At 45.8% G+C, this 27,808-nt stretch overlaps 1 protein-coding gene across 1 annotated transcript; it reads right to left on the bottom strand.

The window, feature by feature from the left end:
• Positions 1-1,060: 1,060 nt before the first annotated feature.
• Chp1 (calcineurin like EF-hand protein 1) lies at positions 1,061-27,775 on the bottom strand. The gene is made up of 7 exons (XM_070005837.1): positions 27,619-27,775; positions 17,636-17,708; positions 12,497-12,577; positions 10,773-10,900; positions 5,708-5,769; positions 3,120-3,242; positions 1,061-2,976 (listed from the first exon to the last, which is right to left on the bottom strand). The coding sequence occupies exons 1-7, from the start codon at positions 27,683-27,685 to the stop codon at positions 2,923-2,925; spliced, it is 588 nt and encodes a 195-aa protein (XP_069861938.1). The 5' UTR covers positions 27,686-27,775; the 3' UTR covers positions 1,061-2,922.
• Between the last annotated feature and the right edge of the window lie 33 nt (positions 27,776-27,808).

Below are 27,808 nucleotides of genomic sequence, written 5' to 3'. Positions count from 1 at the left end.
TGAGCAAGAAAGTCTGTGCGACTCTCATCTCCGATGAACTACTCAGAAAAACCCCTAAGCGGTGCTGTAGCTTAAGTGGTAAAGTACTGTCAAAGAGGTTTAGGGACAGTGACCAAGTTCAAGCCTCAAGACAGGCAAAAAAAAAAGTGGTAGAGCCCTCACCTTGAGCTAAGAGCTGAGGGACAGCACCCAGGCCTGAAACCAACCAACCAACTGATTCAACAGGGACCATCTGACCATCTGTTAACATTATGCCCACCTTTGGTCCTCAGCTCCACTCATACCTGAGCTCCTCCTTGCCCCAAAATTCCCACCCTATAGTTGGCCACTCCCTCTGTGCCCAGACCTACCTGAGTACCCACTGACCTGACTTCCTGACCTCAGACCTTCCTGCTACCTGGATAAGGACTGATAACATGTGCTCCCTCTTCGGGGAAATATGGCTCCTCTAATAAACCTTTTAGTAATCTTTCTCCTGTGCCTGCCTGCCTCTGCATGGTCCCTTGGGATGGATGTGAAGGATTCCTTTCACCATCAAAAAGCAGACCATCTGCATCATGCAAGAATATTTTTTTTTTGGTCTGTCTGGGCCTGGGCGCTGTCCCTCAGCTCTTTAGCTCAAGGCGGGGGCTCCACCACTTGAGCCACAGCTCCACTTCCAGTTTTCTACTGGTTAACTAGACATGAGTCTCATGGACACTCCTGCCCCGGCTGGCTTTGAACCATGATCCTCAGATCTCAGTCTCCTGAGTAGCTAGGATTACAGGCATGAACCACTGACGCCTGGCTTGGATTTTTTGTTATTGTTCCAGCTTTTCTTGTTTAAAGTAAGGAGTCAAGAAAAGTTGCATCTTATATGGAATGAATGCGAAAGATCAAGGCTGATAAATCTGTGCCTAGAAACAGTCAGTATGCGCCCTAGGGGTGAATGCTTCTAATTCCCAGGCCTAGGTGTCAGCATCAGACACCTGCATTGGCCAGCACAAGGAGACACCTTTGGTGATTTCAAACTTGAAAGTCACTTCAAGTAAAATTCTTGCAAAACACACAATCAACCAGCTTATTTTGTTTTAACCACGAGTATTTATTGATGGGTCAAAGAATACAATAAGGCACAACTGTGGATTGAAACACTGCACTACAGCCAAAGGGAACGAAAGCCATAATTTGGGGGAACTTTAAATATTCAAATAAGAGTCTCTGAAGTACCTTGCTAAAAAAATCAACCAGACAATTCCCTTTTATACAATTGTGATGTAACATCACTGGATCACAGAGTAAGACTGCCACTCCATTAACAATTCCTCATTCATTTCTACTTGAGCCTTCCAGCCTAGCCATTCATCTATTCTCCACCATTCCCTTTGCAGTGGATTTTTTTTTTTCTTAAAGCAACTGTTTTCCCAAAGAATTGTTTTTCAAAGCAAGGACACAAGCAGGCAAGCAAGGAAGCAGTAAATCAGAGAACATTAGCCAAGGACAGATATATGAATAAATACTCATACATACGGGGCAGCAATCAGCTGATCCAATTAAGTCTAAACTAAGTTAACTCTGGCAGTAAAAGAACAGTTGCTATGGCTCCCTTAAACACCTCGAATGCCACCTTAGGTTGTGCCACCAGTGCCAGACCTCTTGTTTCTGAGGGATTTGCAGTGGTCCACTCTAGGAGCAAGGAAACGAATGTAACCAGGCAGCTAATGACTGAGTACATTCAATGCTTTGGATGTGTAGTAGAAGCTGACTATGGCTTCCAGCACTGGAATTTGCCCATGTGTAAAATTCGTAAAAACTTTGTGTGCAAACCTTCAAGACACAACGTTCAATTGTTTTGGACTGGGATAAGTTAGGCACTTCTGTAGCACTAGCCTTTCTGCTTGGGCCTATGAAATGGAAATGAATTCAGGGCATGCAACACTGAGGAATAACCCACTCTGCAGAGTAGCTTCCCAGGGCATCCATGTTTAAAAAAAAGGCCACAAGACGGTTCCCGAGCATACTGTCAAGAGCAGCCATGGTAGTGGTGACAATGTCCCAAAGCTAAGCAAACTCACAGGCAGGACAATTTTCTGAACAGTCAACACTGCCCTCACAAGAGGACGGATGCGGGTATATGAAGTTGAGAATCAGAAGCCAGCAGTACACTGACCAGGAACGTCACCTAGGACACAGCTCTGCTCTTCCCGACAAGGCCGCCTTTCCACTTGGAAGCCTTTTGATGACACAACAGGGCAAGGGACTAAGAAAGGCTCACATTCTTCCAAGAGAGTTGGTGACTGAAAGCTCCTGGAAAGGCAACGTCCAGAGATCCATTAACCATTCAATGAAGGTAGATTAAAAACTGCCAGACCACCGAACCATCCTGCCAAGTCAGAAAGAGATTGAACAGGCATAGCTTGGGTGCCAAGTAGTACCGAGGGATTTGAGGCTCAGTAAAAAGCAGGGGAAAGCTGAAAGACTATTGGGTGGTAGGTGGAATGACAAGCAAGTAGGGCACAAAGGGCACATACAAGGACGCAGGGGACGGTGGAGCTTCACTGGAGGGGAGGCAGCGTGGCTAGTCTACATCCAGTGAGAGCTTTGCTGGCTGGTTCTTGGTGCGAGTCCCTCTCACACTGTCTCACAATGCTTGGAGGAGGAGTGTCAGCAGCAGAGAGAGGAAGGTGGTATTTCTAAGTGGAGAACGGTGCATGGATATTGAACAGAAATAGACTGGGTGGGGTGGGGGTACCATTCTGTAATGCCCTGTTTATAGACCAAAGGCAGGCTTGTGTGGACAGCACAGATTTGGGGTTGTCATGCAACAGCAGTAGTTCTCTGGGAGAAGGGGGCTGGTGGGTGGATGTGGGGCTGGCGGGCAGGAGATGCCTATGTTCCAGTTCTTAAATACTAGAAAGCAAGAACAGCTTGGTCTCTTGTCCTTCAGTGAAGAAATCGGATGCTCATTTTCTGTTCCACATCCACCTTCTCCAAAACCTGTTAAAAAAAACAAAAAAGACACAAAGAAAAAACATATTGAGCTATGAAGTACAAAACGATTCTCAGCACCAGCCCCTGATCCCCTGCCGGCCCCCCTCTGCAGTAGAATTGAACTTGAAATCAAGAGGCGAATGACTGACCTTAACAAATTCTGTGAAAGATATGGCACTGTCTCCATCCTGATCGGCCTCCTGGATGGTCCTGTCTGCGATGCTGCCCAGCTGCTCGTCTGAGATATTCACTCCAACCATCATGCGTAGCACCTACAAGACCAAGAATCTGCAATTACAGGGGTCCTGGAGAGGGACCACCCGATTCCTCTTCGCCTGTGATTCTCTGAAGTTTGCGGGCTCCAACTCTCCTCTGCTTATCTAGGCCATTCTTCACATCCCTACGTGAGCAGAACACAGGCAAGGTCAAATGCCTCACTAAGGGAGAGTCCTTTGCATTTTGCGAATCCTCCATTCTTCCTGCTTAGAATGTAGATAGAATGTCTGGTGCTCGGCAGCCATTCTGAAGCCATAACATGTGTGATGGATGCAAGAACAAGAACACAGCAGAAGATCCTGGCAATTCCACAGGTATTGTATCAGACTAAGTGCCCTATCCCTAAATGTCTTATTACAGGGAAGGCAAACTATTAATGGAAGTTAGCTTAATACAGCTCCCTGGAATCCCAGCAAAATGCAGTCCTCTGTGAAGAGGTGCATTATTAAGTCAGTACTCCTTGGGTATGGCCCACAAAACATAAACATCCTTGGGGTTGGAAAGGTGGCTCAATGGTAGAGTGCTTGCCTTACATGCATAAGGCCTTGGGTTGGATTCCTCAGTACCACATAAGCAGAAAAGGCCAGAAGTGGCGCTGTGGCTCAAGTGGTAGGGCTCTAGCCTTGAACTGAAGAGCTGAGGGGTAGTGTCCAGGCCCAGAGTTCAAGACCCACAACTGACAAAAAATAAAAAACAAAAAACCATAAACATCCTTGAAGGTAATTCAGGGGGCTGAGGGAAAATTGAGCCTGGCCTATCAGCCAGGCTAATAGAAAAGAAAATAAATAAATAAATAAACAAGGCAGGGATACTGCTTGTGGAAGAACACTGCCTAGCGTGAACATGGCTCCAAGTCCAACCCCCAGCAACACTTACATGTATCCAAAATTGTTTCCTTGAACAAAATGAGCAACTTTCATAATGTAACTCTGAGAAGTGGGAAAAGATGGACTCTTTGGCAGATGAAACCCAAAAATGACTTCTATTGCACTAACCATCCAGTGCTGAAAAATGGTGGAAGTCGTACACTGTAAGCCCAGATGTACCACCAAAGATTGTTTAGGCCAAGCCATTACCATCTTCCTTAAGTGTGAATGGCCAGGAAGATGAATCCATCTTCAAACCGCAGTTTCTTTACATCTCAATCAAATTTGTTGTTATGGGGCTTGAACTCAGGGCCTAACCACTGTCCCTGAGTATCTTTGAGCCACAGCCCACTTCTGATTTTCTGTTGGTTAATTGGAGAAGAATCTCCGGGGGACTTTCCTGCCTAGGCTAGCTTCAAATGGAGATGCTTTGATCTCAGCTTCCTGACTAGTTAAGATCATAAGTGTGAGCCCCTGGCCCTGGCTAATCCAATTATTCTGAATTGTAGACTGCTGCTTAGCACGAGGAGGATAGGAAAATAATTTTATAAGCCAGGTGGATCTTGTCTATAATCTAGTTAATCAGGGCTGGGAAGGTGGCTCAGTGGTAGAGTGCTTGCTTGCCTCGCATGCATGAGGCCCTGGGTTCAATTCCTCAGCACCACATAAACAGAAAAGGCTGGAAGTGGTGCTGTGGCTCAAGTGGTAGAGTGCTGGCCTTGATCTGAAAAGCTGAGGGACAGTGCCCAGGCCCAGAGTTCAGGCCCCATGACCGACAAAAAAGAAAAAAAAGAAAAATGTAGTTACTCAGCAGGCTAAGAGCGGGATTGCAGCTCAAAGCCAGCCTATACAAAGAAGTCCTCAAGGCTCCATCCCCAGCAAAAAGCTGGGCTGGTTACATGGTTTGAGTGGTATAGCATTACTGGAAAAAGCAAACAAGGTGAGAAAACATTGTAAGCAGCAGAGCCAGTGACAAAATGCCAATCACTCCTCATAGGAGGCAGGGCAATGTTCACAGGATGGACAAAGGACCAGCATGGTCAACACGGCTCACACTGGCACAACAGCACTGCTTTGACTCACATCAAGTCTAACCATATCTGCAAGTTGGCATGTAACTGGTGGTGACATCCATCTGTGAAGACTCTCGGAGCCATTTCCAGGTCATCTGCTCAGCCTTTGATCTCTGGCAGGACTCTGCACAAAGCAGGTGTGAAGTCAGCGCTGACTGAAGGAAGGAGCAATTCTGCCACAAGAATCAGCAGTAAGCCGGGCACTGGTGGCTCACACCTTTAATCCTAGCTACTCCGGGCTGAGATCTGAGGATCACGGTTCAAAGCTAGCCCAGGCAAATAAGTCTATGGGACTCTTAGCTCCAATAAATTACTCAAAAAAAGTCAGAAGTGGTTCTATGGCTCAAGTGGTAGAGTGCTAGCCTTGAGCACAAAGAAGCTTGGGGACAGTACCCAGGCCCTGAGTTCAAGACCCAGGACTGGCCAAAAAATAAAAAATAAACTTAAAAGAAAAGAAAAGAAAAGAAAAAGATCAGCAGTCAGCATCCAAAACACAAATTGTGCCAGAACTCTCCCACATACCTGTAACAACTCATCACGAGAGATCTTGTCATCTTTATCCAAATCATATAGTCGAAAAGCAACTGGAAGGGAAATGCAGATGTTAGTGGAAACTATTGTGCCCCTTCTCCAGGAGCTCCACATAAAGGACAATAGACCGAAGGGCAGCACTAGACTTGCTGACTTGATCATCATTACTTATAGGGCTTTTAATTATGAATAAAAAGCCCCATGAACTTTACTGTCCAGGCTGGCTGCAAACTGCAATCTTCCAATCTCAGCTTCCCAGGTAGCTGAGATGTGAGCCATCTGCAGTTTGAATTCAGGCATTCCTGCTCTGTGAGGCTGTTATTATACACTTAGGCCATACTTCTAGCCCCACTTTCCCTCCCCACCTAAATCCTTAAAATTCCTAAAAGCCAGGCTAGAGACATGACTCAAGTGGTATAGTGGATCCAAGCAAGCAAGCTGGGAAAGTTCAGGGCCAGGGTTTCATACCATATAGGACTGGTTAGAAGAAAAAAATACCATTAAGAATATTAATTAGGTGCCAGTGGCTCCCATCTGTAATCTTAACTACTGAGGATTCCAGTTCAAAGCCAGGCCAGGCAGGAAAGTCAATGAGAAATGGTGCTGTGGCTTAAGTAGTAGAGCACTAGCCTTGAAGCCAAGGGGCAGTGCTCAGGCCCTGAGTTCAAGACCTATGATGGAAAAAAAAAGAGCCTCACAGACTTTCCTGCCAGGCTGGTTTGAACTGTGAACCTCAGACCTTAACCTCCTGAGTAGCTAGAATTACAGGCATGAGAAAGCAGGGCACAGCCCAGAAAAAATATTTTTTTGAGACATCTTGCTTTATAGTCCAGGTAGGCCTAAAACCATTGAGATTCTTCTGTCTCAATCACTTCACCGTGCCCAGCTGAATTTTAGTTAAAAAAAAAAAAAAAAAGCTGGGTACCAGTGGCTCACGCCTGTATTCCCAGCTACTCAGGAGGCTGAGATCTGAGGATCGCAATTCAAAGCCAGCTCAAGCAGGAAAGTCCATGAGACTCTTTTTTTTTTTTTTCCCAGTCATGGGGCCTGAACTCTGGGCCTGGGCACTGTCCCTCAGCTCTTCAGCTCAAGGCTAGCGCTCTACCACTGGAGCCAAGCACCACTTCCAGCTTTTTCTGCTTATGTGGTGCTGAGGAATTGAACCCAGGGCCTCATGCATGCAAGGCAAGCACTCTACCACTGAGCCACCTTCCCAGCCCCTCCATGAGACTCTTATTTCCAATAAACCACCAGAAAACTGGAAATGGCGCTGTGGCTCAAGTGTTAGAGAGCTCTCGCCTTGAGCTGAGGAGTTGAGGGACAGCGCCCAGGCCCAAAGTTCAAGCCCCACGACTGACAAAAAAAAAAAAAAAAAAAGCCACTTTTCAATGTTTCAGTTTAAGTTCAATATTAAATATATTTATATTGTGAAACTAATCTACAGAATTTTTTTAACTTGTAAATATGAGACTTTATATCCACAAGCACTCTCTTTAGCTGCCTTTAAGGAAGACTTTGAAAGAACTGGCATGAAGCCAAATTTAAAAAAAAAAGAAGAAAGAAAGACTGGGTTACAGATTTATCTTTAAATATATGAAATCTTGTCATGTAGAAAATTTATGCAGTGAGGGTCATGGAAACATTTCAGGTCAAGCAAAGGAAAATTTCTTTGTCTTAACTCCTTTCTTTCTTTTTGAGATGGAGCCTCACGATACTGCCCATGCTTCCCTCAAACTCCTGGACTCATAATCCTCCCACCTTAGTCCCTCAATTAGCTGCGATTATAGGTACATACTTGTGCCTGAGCAGAAGGAAGAACTTTTCAGAAGAAATGCTCATGTTATAGATAGAACTGGCTCAGGAGAAAAGAATAGTTCAAGAACAGAAGGGAGAACAGGTGTAGGTGGCTGATTACTGTAATCCTGGCTACTAAGAAAACTGAGAAAACAGATCAAGATTTTAAGCCAGCTTGGGCAGAAAAGGCATTGAGACTCAAATATCCCATAAGCCACCAAGAAGTCAGAGTAGAAGAGGTACAGCAACCGCCTTAAGCAAACAAAGCTAAGCTAGAAAACCTTAGTTCAAGCCCAAGTACCAGCACATATACATACATACATACATAATGTATCTTTTCTATAACTTTCTATGACTTTCTACTATAGCTGTGTGTGGGTGTTTGTCTGTCAGTCATGGGTCTTAAACTCTGGGCCTGGGGACTGTCCCTCAGCTCTTCAGCTCAAGGCAAGCGCTCTACCACTTGAGCCACAGCGCCACTTCCAGTTTTCTGGTGATTAACTAGAGATAAGAATCTCAGAGAGACTCCTGCCCAGGCTGGCTTTGAACCACAAAACTTAGATCTCAGCCTCTGGAATAGCTAGGATTACAGGCCTGAGCCACTGGTGCCTAGCTTTATAGCTAACTTTTATAGCTAACAATTTTCTGATCATATTAATGAAAGGACCAGGCAAACACACTAAATGCATGCTAAAACACTCACCAAACCATAGACACTAGGCCTTGCCTCAAACAGTATTTAGTCTCGAAAGAAAAACATTGGAGGGCCAGGCACCGGTGGCTCACGCCTGTAATCCTAGCTATTCAGGAGGCTGAGATCTGAGGATCACAGTTCAAAGCCAGCCCAGGGAAGGAAAGTCTGTGAGATTCTTATCTCCAATAAATCACTAGAAAACAAGAAGTGGCATTGTAGCTCAAGCAGTAGAGCGCTAGCCTTGAGCTGAAGAGCTGAGGGATAGTGCCCCAAGTCCAGAGTTCAAGCCCCACGACCAACCCCCCCCAAAAAAAAAGAAAAAGAAAAACATTGGATCTCACTGGTAAAAATCAAGTTTTCGCCAGGTGCCAGGCTCAAGTGTTAGAGCACTTGCCTTTAGCTGAAGAGCTGAGGGACAGTGCCCAGGCCCAGAGTTCAGGCCCCATGACAAACATACATAAATAAATAAATAAAGATAGGGGCTGGGAAGGTGGCTCAGTGGTAGAGCGCTTGCCTTGCATGCCTGAGGTCCTGGGTTCGATTCCTCAGCACCACATAAGCAAAAAGAAAAAAGCTGGAAGTGGCGCTGTGGCTCAAATGGTAGAGTGCTAGCCTTGAGCTGAAGAGCTGAGGGACAGCGCCCAGGCCCAGAGTTCAGGCCCCACAACCAGACACACACAAAAAAAAGAAAAGAATAAATAAAGATAAATAGATAGATAATCAAGTATCCTATAAATCTGAAAAAATTCATTAAAATTCTGTTGTTTCTGAATTTAATTTTTTTTATACTTCAGTTTTTGGCTCTTCCTTAAGTAACATGGTACTGTGGTAAAGCTACCCTACCCAACAAGAAGTATTTCAGTACTTCTCAAACTGCCTAATATAGTAGCAGAGGAGTGAACTCACACCACTGCTGAGAACACAGCCAGGACCCACCAATAGAATAATTTTCCAAAGTTTATAGCATATAAACTTATAGCATGATATCCTGTAAATTTACTTGTATTTGATTGAGTACCTCAAACCTTTTCAGTTTTCTTTAAATCATCTCTCTCTTTTTTGGTTCCAGTTTGGGGCCGAAACTGAGGGCCTAGGCACTGTCCCTGAGCTTTTCTTTTTTTCTATATTTTTTGGCCACAACTTCACTTTCTGCTTTTTTGGTGGTTATTTGGAGATAAGAATCTCACAGCTTTTTACTGCCCAGGCTGGCTTTAAGCTGCAGTTTTCAGATCTCAGCCTCCTGTGTAGCTAGGGATTATAGGCATGAGGCATTGACACTTGGCTAAATCATCTCTTTAAATGATGGCTCCCACTTAATTCTGTGGCTTCCCAGACCGCTGTAAAGCACCCTGAACTCTTGTAAGAGAAGGCCTGGGGCCAGTTTCCTCCCATTTCAATTTCAACATGTGTGGAAGGAAAATAGAAACTGAATTTCAACCTCCTGTACAAGTGTTGTAAGGGGATTGGGCAATATCACATGACCCAATAAGAGCCGAAGGGAAATCTCCAATGATCCAGAGAGAGAAGAGGTGAGAGTTCACAGGGGCAAAAACGAAAGCTTGTGCTAACCTCACTGTTGGCTCCTACTTGAGTCATATGCAGTATCTATCCCATTCTAAGATGGGCAGGAGACTGCTGGGATTCCTTACAGGTGGGCCTGGGGCATGCTACTGACTGACAACTTTCCCAGCGCCTGACACACAGGAAACACTCCACAAGCTACTCCCATTTCCCTGTTTGAAGGCCTTGACCTGCATTAATCCCTATAACATCTTCATGCAGAATCTCCTTTATTTTTGGTCTGTCACGGGCCTTGACCTGCATTAATCCCTATAATATCTTTTTTTTTTTTTTTTTTTGGTCCAGTCCTGGGGCTTGAACTCTGGGCCTGGGCGCTGTCCGTCAGCTCTTCAGCTCAAGGCTAGCACTCTACCACTTGAGCCACAGCACCACTTCCGGCTTTTTTTCTTTTTGCTTATGTGGTGCTGAGGAATCGAACCCAGGGCCTCAGGCATGCAAGGCAAGCACTCTACCACTGAGCCACCTTCCCAGGCCCCCTATAATATCTTCATGCAGAATCTCCTTTATTTTTGGTCAGTCAGGGCCTAGATACTGTCCTCTGAGCTCTTTGTTCAAGGCTAGCACTCTACCTCTTTGAACCATAGCTCCACTTCCAGTTTCCTGGTGGTCAATTGGAGTCTCATGAACTTTCCTGCTCAGCTGTCTTTGAACTGCGATCCTCAGATCTCAGCCTCTTGAGTAGCTAGGATTTCAGGTATGACCCAACAGCCCCCAGTCAGAATTCCTTACTATCCCACTTTACAGAAAAAAAAACAAAAAAACAAAAAAACAAAGCTGAGGCCCAAAGATCTTCAGTAAGTTGCCAAAAGTACATGGCCAAAGAGTACTACAGGTGGGATTTAAACTTAGACAGTTTAGTTCCAGTATGAGAGCAGTTAAACATTTGGCTCTTGTAAAGGTAATGTGTTCAATGAATGAATGAGGAAATAAATGATTTACAAGAAACAAGAAGCAAACATTTTAAGCCAGATGACTCTAACTCCTTACAGTGCAGTTTGTTGCTTCGGCTGTTAAGTGGTTCTGGTCCATTGACGTCTTTGCTCTTTTCATTATCTTCAATGGGTCGGAAATGAGCCAAGGTCCTCATAAATCCCCGGAAGTTTACCTGGTCCTCTCTGACGAGGAAAGATCAACAAACATATCATGTTATCAATCAGGGTGATTTTTGTTATTGTTTTGGCACAGTGCTCACACACATCAAGCAAAGCCCTTCCCCATCCAGTTGTAATACCAGCCCTCAGGTGATTATTTCTTGGCTGGGGTAACCTGAAGTTGCATTTAATAACTTCTTTTTCCACATGTCTCAATGTAAGCCTCATGCCAAGCTTGGGCATGAGGCTACTATTATTCCCACATAAAAATGACTAGCCAGGCCAGGTGTTAGTGGCTCACACCTGTAATCCTAGCTACTCAGAGACTGAGATCTGAGGGTTCTGGTTCAAAGCCAGCCCAGACAGCAGAGTCCGTGAGACTCTGATCTCCAATAAGCCACCAGAAAACCAGAAGTGCTGCTATGGCTCAAGTGGCAGAGGGCTCACCCTGAACCGAAGCGCTGAGATATAGATAGATAGATATATGACTAGCTAGGCTGGGAATGTGGCTTAGTGGTAAAGTGCTGGCCTAACATGCATGAAGCCTGGGTTTGATTCCTCAGTACCACATACACAGAAAAAACCACAAGTGGTAGTGTGGCTCAAGTGGTAGAGTGATAACCAGGAACAGTGCCCAAGCCTTGAGTTCAAGCCCCAGAACTAGCAATAATTAATTAATTAGTTAATTAAAAAATGACTAGCCAGCCAGGCACCAATGGCTCATGCCTGTAAGCCTCACTAATTAGGAGGCTGAGATCTAAGGATCACAGTTCAAAGCCAGCCTGGGCAGTGAACTCTGGGAGATTCTAATCCACATTAAACTACCAAAAACACTGGAAATGCTGTGGCACAGCGGTAGAGTGCTAGCCTTGAGCAAAAGAAGCTCAGGGAGACTACCCAGACCCTGAGTTCAAGATCTAGGACCATCACCAAAAAAGATAAAAACAAGCTAGATACTGAGAGGTATCAGGACTTAACCACGCCAGTTGTCAATTGAATTTACTTCTATATTTATTCCAAAGAATGGATTTAAAGTAGCTGCCAGGGCTACAGTTAGGAGAGCCAAGACTTGAACTCACTGCTATGAACTATGCAGCAGGCAGCAAGTTAAGTCATTTCAACCTAACAACTCCTGAAACCACTTCCCAGGCCTCCCCTACAATGAGGTATACTTAGATATTTTGTGTTCCCTTCTTTTTTTTGGGGTCCGGTCGTGGGGCCTGAACTCTGGGACTGGGCGCTGTCCCTCAGTTCTTCAGCTCAAGGCTAGCGCTCTACCACTTGTGCCACAGGGCCACTTCTGGCTTTTTTCTTTTTGCTTATGTGGTGCTGAGGAATCAAACTCAGGGCCTCATGCATGCAAGGCAAGCGCTCTACCACTGAGCCACCTTCCCAGCCCCTATACTTAGATATTTTAAAGTCATGCATATGAAAGAGGGATTAAAGAGAGAATTTTGAATATAGACTCCTAGACATGTTGACGTTTAAACTTCCAGGAGGACAGACAGAAGAGATAGTCTAGATATGACAAAACTAGGGATTTTCAACACTATCTGGGCTGAGGTGACCCAACCTTAGATTCAGCCAAAGGCAGGAGGTCTAAAGATTGCTTGGACTCACCCCTCTGAAAAGAAGGCATTGATGATCCTGTCCCCCAGTGGGTTGATGGCAAGTTCTGGAATCCTCTGGAAATCTTCCCGGCTGCCAAGAGAATTACCTTGAGTTAGAGCTCACTGGCCTTCGTATGAACTCCTTTAGGTAATCAGGAGGGTATAACATTGCCAGAATATTACCGCCCGAAATTTACCTCTGTGACAATTATACCAAATCACTGTAAGGAAGAGCAAGGTAGTAGCTGTCAAGTGTTTCTGACGGCAGTCAGGGTGGAAGAAGCCAGACTTCGCTAGACCACCTTCTGACACACACGCTGTGTCAATAAACCGGATGCTTCTTTTTTTCTTTTTCTCTCTTTTTTTTTTTTTGGCTGGTTGTGGGGCCTGAACTCTGGGCCTGGGCACTGTTCCTCAGCTCTTCAGCTCAAGGCTAGTGCTCTACCACTTGAGCTACAGCGCCACTTCTGGCTTTTTCTGCTCATGTGGTGCTGAGGAATCGAACCCAGGGCCTCATGCATGCAAGGCAAGCACTCTACCACTGAGCCACCTTCCCAGCTCCCAGATACTTCTTAGTAAATCATTCTTGAACACCACCATTTTCTTCTCACTTATGAAGTTCAGAGAGAACAACCGGAGGTATCGAACATCACAGAACTAGAATATGGGCCAAAATTTTGGAGAAGTTGACATATCTGTTCTGAAGATCTAAAAACATCTAGGAAATGAACTCTCACCTAATTATCTACATTCAAGAAAAGAATTTGAGGCTGAGTACACTCAATTTGCATTTCTACCAATAGTGTAAAAAGGTTCCTTCCCTCTTATTGCTCTATTTTCTGCAGCAGTTGCTAGGTTTTGTTTTTTTTTTTTTTTTTTTATGATTACCATTTTGACTTAAGGCTCCTCAAGAGATTAAAAAAAGAAGAAGAAGAAGAAGAAATACCAGGCAGGTGCCAAGGCTCACATCTGTAATCCTAGCTACTCAGGAAGCTGAGATCTGAGGCTTGCAGTTCTAAGCCAGCCTGGGCAGGAAAGTCCGTGAAACACTTATCTCCAATTAACAAGCAAAAAAGTGGGACCTAGAACTGTGGCTCAAGTAGTAGAGTGCTAGCCTTGAACAAACAAGCTCAGACACAATGCCCAGACCTTGAGTTTAAGCGCCAGGACTGGTACGGAGGAAAAAAAACAAACAACCAGTGCCTGGTGGCTCACGCCTATAATTCTAGCTAATCAGGAGGCTGAAATCTGAGGATCACAGTTCAAAGCCAGCTTGGGCAGAAGAGCCCATGAGACTCTTATCTCCAATAAACCACCAGAAAATCAAAAATAGAACTACCATATGAACTATTATACTACTCCTGGGAACATAGTTAAAGGATTACAGCAATAGAAATACCTGTACACTCATGTTTACAGCTGCCTTACTCAAAATAGCTAAGCTATGGAATCAGCCTAAGTGCCCATGAATGGATAATGGATGAATGGATAAAGGAAATGTGCTATAGATACACAATAGAATATTACTCAGCCATAAGGAATGAAATTGCTGGGTGTGGTGATTCACGCCTATAATTCTAGCTACTGCAGAGGCAGAGACAGAAGTTTTGAGAGTAGGCGACTAGCTTAAGCAGTTAATAAGATCCCATCTCAAAGACAAATTAAAACAAAAGGGCTAGAGGCTTGACTCAAGTGGTAGAGAGCTTGCCTAATCAAGGTCCAGGCTTGAATCAGTACCTAGTACCAAAAAATATCTCCCCCCACTGAAAAAAAGGATGGAACTGTAGAAATGGAAATCATCCTATTAAGTAAAATAAACTAAACTCAGAAAGATAAATAACAGGACTAAAGGCATGGCTCAAGTGGTAGTACACCTGCCTAGCAAGTATGAAGTACCGAGTTCAAGTCACAGTACCAAAAAAAAAAAAAAAAAAAAGAGCCAGGTGCCAGTGGCTCATGCCAGTAATCCTAGCTACTCAGGAGGCTGAGATCTGTTGATTGAAGTAAGCCAGACCAGGCAGTAAACTCCAGGAGACTCTTTTTTTTTTTTTTTTTTTTTGGTCAGTCGTGGGGCTTGAACTCTGGGCCTGGGCGCTGTCCCTCAGCTCTTCAGCTCACAGCGAGTGCTCTACCACTTGAGCTACAGTGCCACTTCTGGTTTTCTAGTGGTTTATTGGAGATAGGAGTCTCATGGTCTTTCCTGCCCGGGCTGGCTTTGAACCTCGATCCTCAGATCTCAGCCTCCTGAGTAGCTAGGATTACAGGCGTGAGCCACCAGCGCCCGGCTTCCAGGAGACTCTTATCTCCAATAAACCCCCAGAAAACCGGAAGTGGCTCTGTGGCTCAAGTGGTTGAGCACTAGCCTTGAGCTGAAGAGCTGAGGAACAGCGCCAAGGCCCAGAGTTCAAGCCCCATGACAAGGAAGGGTGATGGGGAGGGGGAGCCTGATGTACACATTTGTAATCTTAATCTTGGCTACTCAAGAAGCTGGGATCTGGCTGGGCACTGGTGGCTCACACCTGTAATCCTAGCTACTCAGGAGACTGAGATCTGAGGATCTGGGTTCAAAGCCAGCCCAGGCAGGAAAGTCCATGAGACTCTTATCTCCAATAAACCACCAGAAAACCGGAAGTGGTCCTGTGGCTCAAGTGGTAGAGTGCACCTTGAGATGAAGAGCTGAGGAACAGCGCCCAGACCTAGAGTTCAAGCCCCACGACCAACCAAAAAGAATAAATAAAAGAAGCAGCTGAGATCTTGAGGACTGCAATTTAAGGCAAACTTGCACAGAAAAGTTTACTAAGGTGCTATCTAAACACAGCCTTTGTTCTTTGGCCTAACGATTATACACAGAGACTGAGTAACTCTCTCCTTGCTGCTACATTTCATATCCATGCTAGAAGACTTCCAAACAACTCTTTTAAAAAAGAAATGTTATTATTATAAAGGTGATATACAGAGGGGTTACCAATTTATAAGGGAGGTAAAGAGTACATTTCTTTTTTTTTTGGTCAATCATGGGGCCTGAACTCTGGGCTTGGGCGCTGTCCCTCAGCTCTTCAGCTCAAGGCATCTACCACTTGAGCCACAGCGCCACTTCCAGCTTTTTCTGCTTATGTGGTGCTGAGGAATTGAACCCAGGGCCTCAGGTATGCAAGGCAAACGCTCTACCACTGAGCCACCTTCCCAGCCCCTAAAGAGTACATTTCTTTCTTCTCTCTCTCCCCGTTTTTCCATCCCATCCCCACCTACCAGTTGTCAAGTTCATTTTCAGCATAGTGTCTAGGGAGGATCACAGCTACATTTGCTCAGCCTTTGTCCCTCCATTTCTGGGCCTCCCCCTCATCCTTTCAAAGCCACATAAACACAGAGGACAGAAAGAGAAGAAACACACATACACAAAAACAACAACAAAGGGAAAAATCCTCTTGTTTCCATTTCCTGGAGTTCATTCTGATAAATATTTCATATGGTCAGAGACACATAGGCATTGTACCTTTGTGCTCCTCCCCTAACAGTACTCTTCTTCCGTATCACTGCGAGAATGCCTAGGGTCCTGTATAATTTATCATGTCGCAGTGTATTGTAGATCTAGCTTCTGCACAAGAGAGAAGTCATGCACCGCCAAACAACTCTTAAACTGCTTCAGGCCGGTCACCAGTCAACCACACAGCTTTACTACATGCCAGCTGAACAAAGCCTAGAAACCTACGGCATGAAAAGGGCTGCTAATGAGAGCTAGGGTGGGAGGTGATGGGAAGGAGATATTTCATTTGCCTATAAGACAAATACACACACAAAACAATATGGCATTATATTACTCTGAGATCATACATTTGCTCTGGACCAAGGCTTCTCAACTTCAGTGCTACTGACCTGGAGGGCAGCATGATTCTTTGTCCTGGGAGGCTGCCTCGTGTGTGCAGGCCATTTAGCAATGCTCTAGTAACTCTCTGTAGTCAAGACAGGCTTAGGCCTGTAATCCTAGCCCTAGCTACTCAGGAGGCTGAGATCCAAAGATCATGGTTTGAAGCCAGTCTGAGCAATAAAGTCCGTAAGACTCTTTTTTTGTTTTGTTTTGTTTTTGGGAGGGTCAGTCTTGAGGCTTGAACTTGGTGCCTGAGCCCTATCCTTGAACTCTTTTTGCTCAAGGCTAGCACTTTACCACTTTGGACCACAGCTCCACTTCCAGTTTTTGAGTGGTTAATTGGAAATTAGAGTCTCACAAGGACTTTTCTGCCCCAGCTGGCTTCAAACCACTGGCTTTGAACCACAATCCTCAGATCTGTCTCCTCGGGAGCTAGGATTGTAGGTAAGAGCCACCACCGCCTGGCCCTTAAGAATCGTATCTCCAATTAATCACCAGAAAATTGGAAGTGGTGCTGTGGCTCAAGTGGTAGAGCGCTCACCTTGACCTGAAGAGGTCAGGGACAGTGCCCAGACCTAGAGTTCAAGCCCCACAACTGACAAAAAAAAAAAAAAAAAAGCATACATGAAGTGATGTGTGGTAGGAATAAGTTGGCTAAGGAGATGAGAGAATAAGAACCTAGTGTTAGGCATGAATCAACTTCATAAAACGCAATGTTTAGCAAAGAGATGTGGCATTACTGGCAGGGGCAGGTGGCTCATACCTATAATCCTAGCTGCTCAGAAGGCTGAGATCTGAGGATCATGGTTCAAAGCCAGCTGGGACAGACAAATCTGTGAGACTCTCATCTCTAATTAACTAGGTAATGCTGAAAGTGGAGACGTGGCTTACGTGATGGAGCACCAAGCCATGAGCAAAAGAGCCAAGCAAGAATATGAGGTCCTGGGTTCAAGTCTCATTCCCTGTACACCCAAAAATAAAACAAAATTAAATTGAGATGTGGGAAAATGCTAGCAAAGAGAGCTGAAATCCTGAAAGTACACCCACTCACTAAGACTGCAACGATGGCTACATAAATTAAGAGAAGTTGGAACAGAGCAGCAAACATCTAGTGATATACTGCGTGTCACTGCTCTGCTTATTTAATTCCTTGCGGAACAGTGATGCTGGAAGAGCAGGGCATCATGGACTCCTGTCATGTCTGCCCTTGGGACAAAGGCAGCTATTCCAACACTGCCAGAGTTTCTGGTTTCTGTGAGGGAAATCAAGCCAGGAGCTGCCTACCTGAGAGTCCCGTTCTCCCCTTTGTCCAGGCTGGTGAACCGGCTGTAGAGGCGTGTGATCTGACTGTGGGAAACTAAAAAAAAAAGCACACAATTAGTTCTAGCCAGGAAAGGGGCCTCCAATCCCTGCAGCACCTACAACCCACCCTCAGGTGGGGGACGCTGCAACTCTTGAGTGTCAGGGCAGAAAGGTTAAAGGGTAAAGAGTGCAGGAAGTGAGACACTGAAATAAATGAGGACCAACTGGAATCGACTATGAGGAATGAAATCAAGGCTTAGGCTAAATCAGTAACGTGTTAAAGAGACCAGAGCTATAGCTATAGCTCAACATGAGTAAGTATGGCCCTGGTGCAAAACACACACACACACACACACACACACACACACACACACACACACACACACACACACACACACACACACACACACACACACACACACACACACACACACACACACACACACACACACACACACACACACACACCCCCTTTGGGAGGGGGAGAAAGAAGGAAGAGGAGAGAGGAAAGCGTAAGTGTTCAATGTTAAATGGTTAAGATTTAACAAGATACAAAGCCAAACTTCATTTAAAAGGAAACTGAACCGGGCGCTGGTGGCTCACGCCTGTAATCCTAGCTACTCAGGAGGCTGAGATCTGAGGATCGCGGTTCAAAGCCAGCCCGGGCAGGAGAGACCGTGAGACTCCTATCTCCAATAAACCACCAGAAAATCGGAAGTGGCGCTGTAGCTCAAGTGGTAGAGCGCTCGCCTTGAGCTGAAGAGCTGAGGGACAGCGCCCAGGCCCAGAGTTCAAGCCCCACGACCGACAAAAAAAAAAAAAAGGAAACTGAGCCTTTCACAATGCAAAACCCTGAACTAGAGGCTATTGAAAATGCTTTGACTAAACACTCCTACCTACCAATTAGTTGGCTATTTTGGGCGGGCATGCTGGGTAGGTAACTGGTATGGAATTAAAGGTTGGGGCCTATCATACAGGTTCTCTCCCCTCACACACATCACCTCTTTCCTCAGGACCGACCTTTGGGTCACAGATTACCCTAACCTGGGAACAGCCTGAGATCCGTGGGTTCCCCTGAGTTTCCAGGGAAGGAGGGGGTTCCAAGGGAGCGAAGGGTCGAGCCACCATGGATAACAGCTGCAAGAAAGCTATTTTGCACTCCCTTTTGTATTTCCTCTGCAAACTCAGGCACAAATCATCAAGAAAAGGAGGTGCCAACTGCTAAGTGCCCAGTCAATCTCTGAAAATGCAAAAAAAAAAAAAAAAAAAAAAAAGGGTATTGCTGGGAAATAAGGTGAGTCTCCTTGGCAAGACTGGAAGTCAGAAGGAACAGAACAACAGAATCAAGTGGTCACAGGAGAAAAGACCAGAGCCAGAAAGCATGTGACCTGCGGGGACTGGGGGGAACAATGGAAGAAGGTAAACAGGACAGGAGGGGAGGCTGGAGCTGGGGTAAAAGGACACACTGGGGCCTCTGTGCCTTCAAAGGTGGCTCTGTTAGGCCCAGGGCTGGAAGGTGAGCAGAAGCCTCAGGAGACCTAGTCACTCCCGGAGCGCGGCACCAGCCAGGCTCCCGTGCTAGAGGAAGCTGATGTGTGAAGGGCACTGGGTAAAGCCAGCACCCTGGTGGGGGTCAGGCAGGGAGATCTGACCCCATTTCAGGACCGTAAGCTATGAGCGGCTCCTGAAAGTGCTGGCCAAAGCACCTGGCACAGGGTAAGCACTCCAGGTTAGCTATTATTACAGCCTGGGCAAGGAGAGCCTGAAGGAACATTTTTATTGCTTAAACTAATTACTCTCCACCTTCCTCCAAACTCTACCAGTCAAAACCGCTTTCCTTAGGAACTCCACCCCAGCCTACCTCACCTGACCCCAGGCCTCAAAGGCTACATTTGTCCAGAAAGAATTGTACTTCCTACCTGACTTGTGAAATGGTGACTCCTCTGAACAATACCTTAATGACAATAAAAGTTCATTTTTAAAACATATGAGTCAGGTGCTGGCTGCTCACACCTGTAATCCTAGCTACTCAATTAGCTGAGATCTCAGGATCATGGTTCACAGCCTGGGCAGTTAAATCTGAGAGACTCTCACTCCAACTATCCACCAAAAACGCCACTAGAGCTTGGGCTCAAATGGTGCTAGCTTTGAGTGGAAAAAGCTAAAGGACAGTGCTCAAGTGCTGAGTTCAAGACCCAAGATTGACACATGTATACATGCACGTGCCCGCACACACACACACTCTCACACACACAGACAGGAAATGTCTAGAGGGAAAGTCAATGTATCACTACTTAAACTCATAGTTTACCAATATGTTCAACACAAATGTGTATGTAAATAGCTAATAATCAAGAGACCCCGTGTCAGGAAAAACTGAGCTATAAGGAAATCTTTTTCTTCCTCCCAGAAGTACTGGGGTTTGAACTCAGGGCCCCATGCTTGCAAGGCAGATGCTCTATTTCAAGTTATACCCTCGTCCCTTTTGGCTTTTTAGTCATTTTTCAAATAGGGTCTCATGTTTCTGCTAGGCTGGTCTCCAGCATAGCTGGGATTACAGGAATAAAATACCACACCCAGCAAGCTACAGCCCTTTCTATTATCACTCCCAGCGCTCAAAGCAGGAAGGCATTCCACTGAAGTGCCAAGCACGAAGATGGAGTGGCCCAGAGAAGAATGGAAACAAAAAGGGAATAAAGGATATTTTGTCCTTGCTTTTATCCTAATCGTAACACAGAAGATAACCTAAGTAAAACATACAACTACAATTGTGGGTAGTTCCAGATAAAGATTATAAAGAGGAAGCTTATACCGATACGATACCCCTTAACATTACAGAATGTTCCACACCCGGATGTTTCCCTAAACATGACCACGACAAGATCTGGTCTACCCTTTAAAGAACTGAAAGACTTAAGAGATGTTTGATAGGATAAACAGACCAGCTGGGATGTAGCTCAGTGGTACAGCTCTTTGCCCACCATGTTCAAGGCTGTGGGTTGTCACCAGGACCCCAAAAACACCACCAAAAAAGAACTAAAATCTATTTTTTTTGGTCAGTCTTGGGGCCTGAACTTTGGGCCTGTGCACTGTCTCTCAGCTCTTCAGCTCAAGGCTAGCGCTCTACCACTTGAGCCACAGTGCCATTTCTGGCCTTTTCTGTTTATGTGGTGCTGAAGAATCGAACCCAGGCAGAGCCTCATGGATGCAAGGCAAGCGCTCTACCACTGAGCCACCTTCCCAGCCCCAAGTCTATCTTCTTGTAATAAGAAAATTTGAACATGGACTGAATAATAGATATTGTAGAATTATTGTTGCTTTTTTTGTTGTAATAGTATTGTGGTCATGAAAAAAATTCCTATTCAGGGGTGAAGAGTTCTAATAGCTGCAGCTCTCAAACTGTTCAAAGCACACACACACACACACACACACACACACACACGGGACACACACACACACACACACACACACACACACACACACACACACACACACACACACACACGGGGCTCAATGGTACATCAAGTACTCATAACATACAGAAAGAAGCATCTTACTGCCTAAGCCTTCCCACCGCTGGGATCACAGGCAAGAGCCACCACTCCCAGTACAACATGTATACCCCCCCTCCTTTTTTTTTTTTCTTTGTCAGTCATGGGGCTTGAACTCAGGACCTGGGCACTGTCCCTGACCTCTTTTGCTCAAAGCTAGCACTCTACCACTTTAAGCCACAACACCACTTCTGGTTTTCTGGTGATTCACTGGAGATGAGAGTCTCACGGTCTTTCCTGCCTGGGCTGGCTTTGAACTATGATCCTCAGATCCCAGCCTACTGAGTTGCTAGGTTACAGGTGTGAGCCACCAGCGGCAGCTTGGGCTTGTATCTTTTATTTTTGTAAGTGCTGCTGGCCTCAACAGGAGAAGCCTGTAAGCGCTCCATGCTCTGGAACTACACAACCACTGTACAGCCACGTCCCCTGCCACAGGGCTTCACACTCCCTCACAGCCCTCTTCTCTAACCGGACATGTGTGCTCACTTCTTCTTTTTTTTTGGTCGGTCGTGGGGCTTGAACTCTGGGCTTGGAAACTGTCCTTGCGCTCTTCAGCTCAAGTTGAGCGCTCTACTGCTTGAGCCACGGTGTCACTTCCAGTTTTTGAGTGGTTTATTGGAGATAAGAGTCTCATGGAGGGCTGGGAAGGTGGCTCAGTGGTAGAGCGCTTGCCTTGTATGCCTGAGGCCCTGGGTTCGATTCCTCAGCACCACATAAGCAAAAAGAAAAACAAGCCGGAAGTGGCGCTGTGGCTCAAGTGGTAGAGCGCTAGCCTTGAGCTCAAGAGCTGAGGGACAGTGCCCAGGCCCAGAGTTCAGGCCCCACGACCGGACCCAAAAAAAAAAAGAGTCTCATGGACTTCCCTGCCAGGGATGGCTTTGAACCTCATTCCTCAGATCTCAGTCTCCTGAGTGACTAGGATTACAGGCATGAGCCACCGGCGCCCAGCTGGTTTTGCCCCTTCCTGTCAATAGATGAGGATCAAACTTTGCACTAGAACTAGAAAAGCACAGAGCCCCACAAATGACAGAACTCCAAAGTGGCCAAAGATGTTAGCTATCTGAATTTACATGCAGATAAAAGACAGGACAGCAGGGTCTTCTATAGGACAGACCCTTAGACATTAAGGGCATCTCAGTCAATGACATGGGGTCCTCCCTTTCTGGTCAGTGGTACCCAGAGATTCATGCAAGTGTTCTACCACTTGAACCACAGTGTCACTTCTGGTTTTCTGGTAGTTTACTGAAGCTAAGAGTCTCACGGACTTTCCTGCCCAGGCTGGCTTTGAATCGTGATCCTCAAATTTCAGCCTCCTGAGTAGCTAGGATTACAGCACCCGGCATTACCAGGATTTTTATCCCTTTGGTTTTCCTTCCATAAAGCTGGCAAAACAACATCAGTTTTTGATTCCTGATGGTGACCACTTAAAGAGTACAAGTGTAAAATGTGGTCACTCCCCCTTTAAATAGTCATAGGGTGGGGCTGGAAAGGTGGCTCAGTGGTAGAGTGCTTGCCTTGCATGCATGAGGCCCTGGGTTCGATTCCTCAGCACCACATAAGCAAAAAGAAAAAAGCCAGAAGTGGCATTGTGCCTCAGTGGCATTCAGCCTTGAGCTGAAGAGCTGAGGGACAGCGCCCAGGCCCAGAGTTCAGGCCTCACGACCAGACCCCCAAAAAAATAAAAAATAAAAAATAAATAGTCCTAGGGTGCCAGGCACTGGTGGTTCACACCTGTAATCCTAGCAACTGAGTTCAAAGCCAGCACTGGCAGCAAAGTCCATGAGAGTCTTATCTCCAATAAACCACTTAGAAAACCAGAAGTGGTGCTGTGGCTCAAGTGGTAGAGAGCTAGCCTTGAGCTGAAGAGCTGAGGGACAGCGCCCAGGCCCAGAGTTCAAGCCCCATGACCAACAAAAAAAATAATTAATTAATTTTAAAAAATAGCCCTAGGGTTATTTTTGTTTTTGTGATAGAGTCTTGTGTTGTTCAGGCTGGCCTTGAATTCCAGCGCTTAAATGACCCTCCTGCCTCAGCCTCAGGAATAGTTTGGACACAGCTTTTTTGTTTGTTTTTGTCAGTAGTGGGGTTTGAACTCACAGGTCCCTGAGCAAGGCTAGCAGGCTCCAACTTTGAGACATAGCTCCACTTCCCATTTTCTAGTGGTTAACTGGACATAAGAGTCTCATGGACATTCCTGCCCAGGCAGGATCTTCAGATCTTAACCTCCTGAGTAGCTAGGATTACAGGCATGAGCCACCAGTGCCCAGCTTAAACAGTTTTTATATAACTGATACGTAGCAAATGGTAATTCTCCCCTAAGATGATCATCATCCATGGTTCCAAACACATAGTTTACCTGTACATGGTATATTATATCAGGTCCTGTTCTAAGATAACTAATTTATTTTGCTCATGAGCATAAGAATGATAAAGTAGAGACACAATTGCCATTCCCACTTTACAGATGATGAAAGCCAGGGAATTCCTACCTATAATTATTTTTTCAAATACTTAGTGGCTGCATTTCAAATGTCAGCTAAACTACACATATATAAAACTAAATTTAAGAAAAATACAACCACCAATACTTATGAAAAGCTTTTCTATTAAATATGAAGTCAGTTTTCCTCCGTAATGATACATTTTCTTACTGGGAAAGGGAGTAGAAAGACATCATATACTTGTTCTTAAAGTGATGGTTGATAGCTCCCTAAATTCTTTTCTGAAGAGAGGCAAATAAAAACACGACAAACTTCCTCCCCCTACCTCAGTCTCCAGGTTATCTGTTATTTTTCATTCTTTGAAATTTTCACATCCTCCTGAAATTATGGCCTTAAAAAAACAACTCCAACAGGGTACTGACTTATACCTGTAATCCCAGCTACTTGGGAGACCAAGACCAGGAAGATTTGGAGGTTAATCCAGGTAGAAAAGTTAGTGAGATCTCCTTCTTACCTATTTCAGATAAGGCAAGGTAGGAGGAAGTCCACACCAGCGCTGGGCAAGAAAACAGAGCTCCTACAAGAAAATAACTATAGCAAAAAAGGGATGGGGACATGAAGAGGAAGAGCAACCTGCCTAGGGAAGTGTGAGGCCCTAAGTTCAAACCTCAGTACTGAACAAACAAACTCTGCTAGCTGGCCAGATGAATGCATCCCAGTGCTTGGAAGGCTGAAGCAGGAGGGGCTCTTGTGCCAGACCAGCTTAGTCTGCAAAGCAAGACGTGTCTTTTTTCTTTTTTTTTGTCACTCAGCTGTCCCTCAGCTCTTTAGCTCAAGGCAAGAGTGCTCTACCACTTGAGCCATAGCACCACTTTGGCACTGTGAGTGGTTTATTGGAGATAGAGTCTCTCAGACTTTACTGCAGGGCTGGCTTTGAACCAGGATCTTCAGATGGTGAGTAGCTAGGATTACAGGTATGAGCCATCAGCACCTAGCTAAGACAAGTCTTTAAAACAACAACAACAACAACAACAAGCCGGGCAGTAAAATCTGTGAGACTCTTATCTCCAGTTAGCCTCCAGAGAGAGACACACACTACACACACACACACACACACACACACACACACACACACACACACACACACACACACACACACACACACACACACACACACACACACACACACACACACAGCCAGGTGCTGGTGGCTCACGCCTGTAATCCTAGCTAATCAGGAGGCTGAGATCTGAGGATGGAGGTTCAAAGCCAGCCAGGGCAGGGAAGTCCATGAAACTCTTATCTCCAATAAACCACCAGAAAACAGGAAGTGGTGCTGTGACTCAAGTGGCAGAGCGCTAGCCTTGAGCTGAAGAGCTGAGGGACAACACTCAGGCCTAGAATTCAAGTCCCATGACCAACATAAATAAATAAATAAATACATACATAAATACATAAATAAACCACACACACACACAAAATAAATCCAACAACTCTGCTGATGAATACTAACAACATAAACTGATGCCTCAGTTCCTGGGGTGGAGGGATGACTTTGTAGCAGGCTAGAGGAGAGAGCTCCTGGAAGCCACCCAAAATGCCCTAAGGTCAATTAATCCAAATCTGATCCACTCATGCATGCGCCAGGGCCCAACTCCTATCTCTACAAGGCCAACTCAGAGACTCTCTCTTCCTAAGCTCTGAAGGTGGACGCCGCATGATTTCAGCTTCCATATGTCATGATGCTAATCATAACTCTCTTGGACTTATCTCCCCAACTAGGCTGTGGGTGTCTTTTGTCACCATCTGCTCCAAGAACCTGGTATATTACTGAACACACATAGCAAAGATTCAGTAAGTACTTGTTTCACTAGGTTTCCTTGCTCAATGCATACACTGGCATTGGCTTTGGTAAGAATCGCCCTCATGTTTGAGTCACTCTTTGGTAACCAGGAAAACAGCTCTTCAACACAAACTTAGTTGCATTTGTCCACAAGTCTCATGGTGAAATAACCCAGAGGCCTACAGCAATGCAAGCCCTTTCTTTTGATGAGATGTAAAGAACCAGAATTGGATTACTGTTCTCTTCATTCTGAGGCAGAAACAGTTATCCCATCCTCAGGAGGTTTTTGTTTTGTTGCTGTTTTTTTGTCGGTCGTGGGGCTTGAACTCTGGGCTTGGGCACTGACCCTGTGCTCTTCAGCTCAAGGCAAGTGCTCTACCACTTGAGCCACAGCGCTACTTCTAGTTTTTCTGGTGGTTTATTGGAGATAAGAGTCTCACAGACTTTCCTGCCCGGGCTGGCTTTGAACCGTGATCCTCAGATCTCAGCCTCCTGAATAGTTAGGATTACAGGTGTGAGCCACCAGCACTCGGCTCCTCTTGAGGTTTTTACACGTCCTCATTATGTCACTACTTTAAGCACAAATGCTTTAAGTCTTGGTGTCATTACAGTTACAAGTGTGGGCCAGAGATCGTGGCCACAAAATGTAATAAAAAGCTTGCTAAATCTAAACTGACTGGTCCTGGGGTCAGAGCAAGTCATAAAATGATCATAAGATAAAGTGACAGATCAACTGTAACTATAGCTAAGCATTTTCTCCATTCATTCAAAACTGTGAAAAGGACTGAGTTAGTTAGTTGGTGGTGAGGTCAACAAAGCTGAAAGGTCTTTATGGAGAAGTTTAATGGACATAAGTTAGGGCATAGTGAAGGAAAAAACCAATCTGATAAGAGGTAAGGTAGATGGTGTCTCCTCCAAACTGAAGATTCTAGAAAGTGGGACTTGTCACACAGCACTAGGTAGCTTTTCCTTTATATCCAAGGCCACCCTTCCCAGAATTACTCAGAACTCCTCTGAGGGAATTACCCCAGTACTCAGAACTATTTGCCTAGGAACCACTGATTTACTTGTTATCACTATCAAAGACATATCACGAAGCAAAGAGCTTACATAACTATACTCAACAAGGGCCATAAAAGATTACTGAGAAGTCGAGGTGTGGCTCACACATGTAATCTTAGCTATTCAGGAAAGTAAGACCTGAAGATCAGTTTCAAGCCAGTCCAAGAGACTCTTATCTACAATTAACCACACACACACACACACACACACACACACACGGAAGTGGAGTTGTGGCTCACATTAATACCTAAGGACACATTGCTTTATCCAAGATTTTTCAACTGTATGCAGGTGTTTTTCAGTGCTTCCGAATTCCCAAAGCCCTGTTGCTCCTTTGTCCCGGTAAAGGAAGAAACTGGACCATGTATATAATTTCCTAGTACAAACTCAGAAGGGCTGTTTGGAGTATATTCAATTTTAACAGTGACTGCATGAAGTCCAGAAGTAATCGATGTCCATATGAAATGAGGACAGCTAGTGTGCTCAAAGTGGGTGGCAAATTGGTGCTCACTGTTTATCTCCCCAAAGTTCACGCTCTCAGACCCCTTATTATTTAAAAAGGTCTCCAGGCACCAGGTCATGGCTTCCAAAACCTTCCGATACGGTCTTGCTCTCTGAGTTTCCTTTTCCAGTGTGTGGCAAGAATCTGTCATTCCCACACAGTTACCAGTGGTTTTCGATCCTGATCCAGAAAACGTCAAGGGAATGGCTTTTCCACAGGACCCAATGCCCAGTTCCTGAACTGGCTGTGCCGAGGCTTTACCTTCTGATCAGGAAGCCTCTTCGCGGGGAGGAGGGTGGGGGGAGGCTGGTCCGCAGAAAGCCAAAGGGAGGGAGCTGGGGGGGGGCGAAAAGGGGGTGTCCGCGCCCCCTTTTTCTGAGGGGAAGGGGAGAACGCGGGAGCCACAGCCCGGGGCTGCACGAACAGGCTCCTCCAGCCCGCAGCGGCCGAGGGCGCCCGCCCCACCGCGAGTCACGACACCCCGGATCCCCACCTCAGCGACGGTCGCCCCGAGCCCCGCCCGAGGCGCCCGGCCGCCTTCCACCCCCCCTCCAACCCCAACTCACAGCCCGTCTCCTTCTTGATCTCCTCCAGCTCTTCGTCCCGCAGTAACGTGGAGGCCCGAGACCCCATCGCCGCGCCGGGAGCTCCCCGCGGAGCGCAGACGCAAGCAGCGACAGCGGCGGGAGGGAAGGAGGGAGGGAGGAAGGGCGGGAAAGAAGGGCCAGGGGTCACGGAGGGAGAGAGGGCAGCGTT

The sequence above is a fragment of the Dipodomys merriami genome, unplaced genomic scaffold (genome assembly GCF_024711535.1).
Source record: "Dipodomys merriami isolate MVZ:Mamm:240054 unplaced genomic scaffold, mDipMer1.0.p SCAF_69, whole genome shotgun sequence".
Lineage (NCBI taxonomy): Eukaryota > Metazoa > Chordata > Mammalia > Rodentia > Heteromyidae > Dipodomys > Dipodomys merriami.
This window is presented reverse-complemented; position numbering and strand designations above follow the sequence as displayed.

What these genes read in the sequence shown, in the direction of transcription:
- Chp1 (XM_070005837.1), bottom strand. Translation starts at nt 27,685, where the DNA reads ATGGGGTCTCGGGCCTCCACGTTACTGCGGGACGAAGAGCTGGAGGAG. An exon ending in GATCAAGAAGGAGACGGGCT is followed by an intron (nt 17,709 to 27,618) that starts GTGAGTTGGGGT and finishes TTTTTTTTTTAG; the next exon opens with TTTCCCACAGTCAGATCACA. An exon ending in CTCGTGATGAGTTGTTACAG is followed by an intron (nt 3,243 to 5,707) that starts GTATGTGGGAGA and finishes TTGGTCTTGTAG; the next exon opens with GTGCTACGCATGATGGTTGG.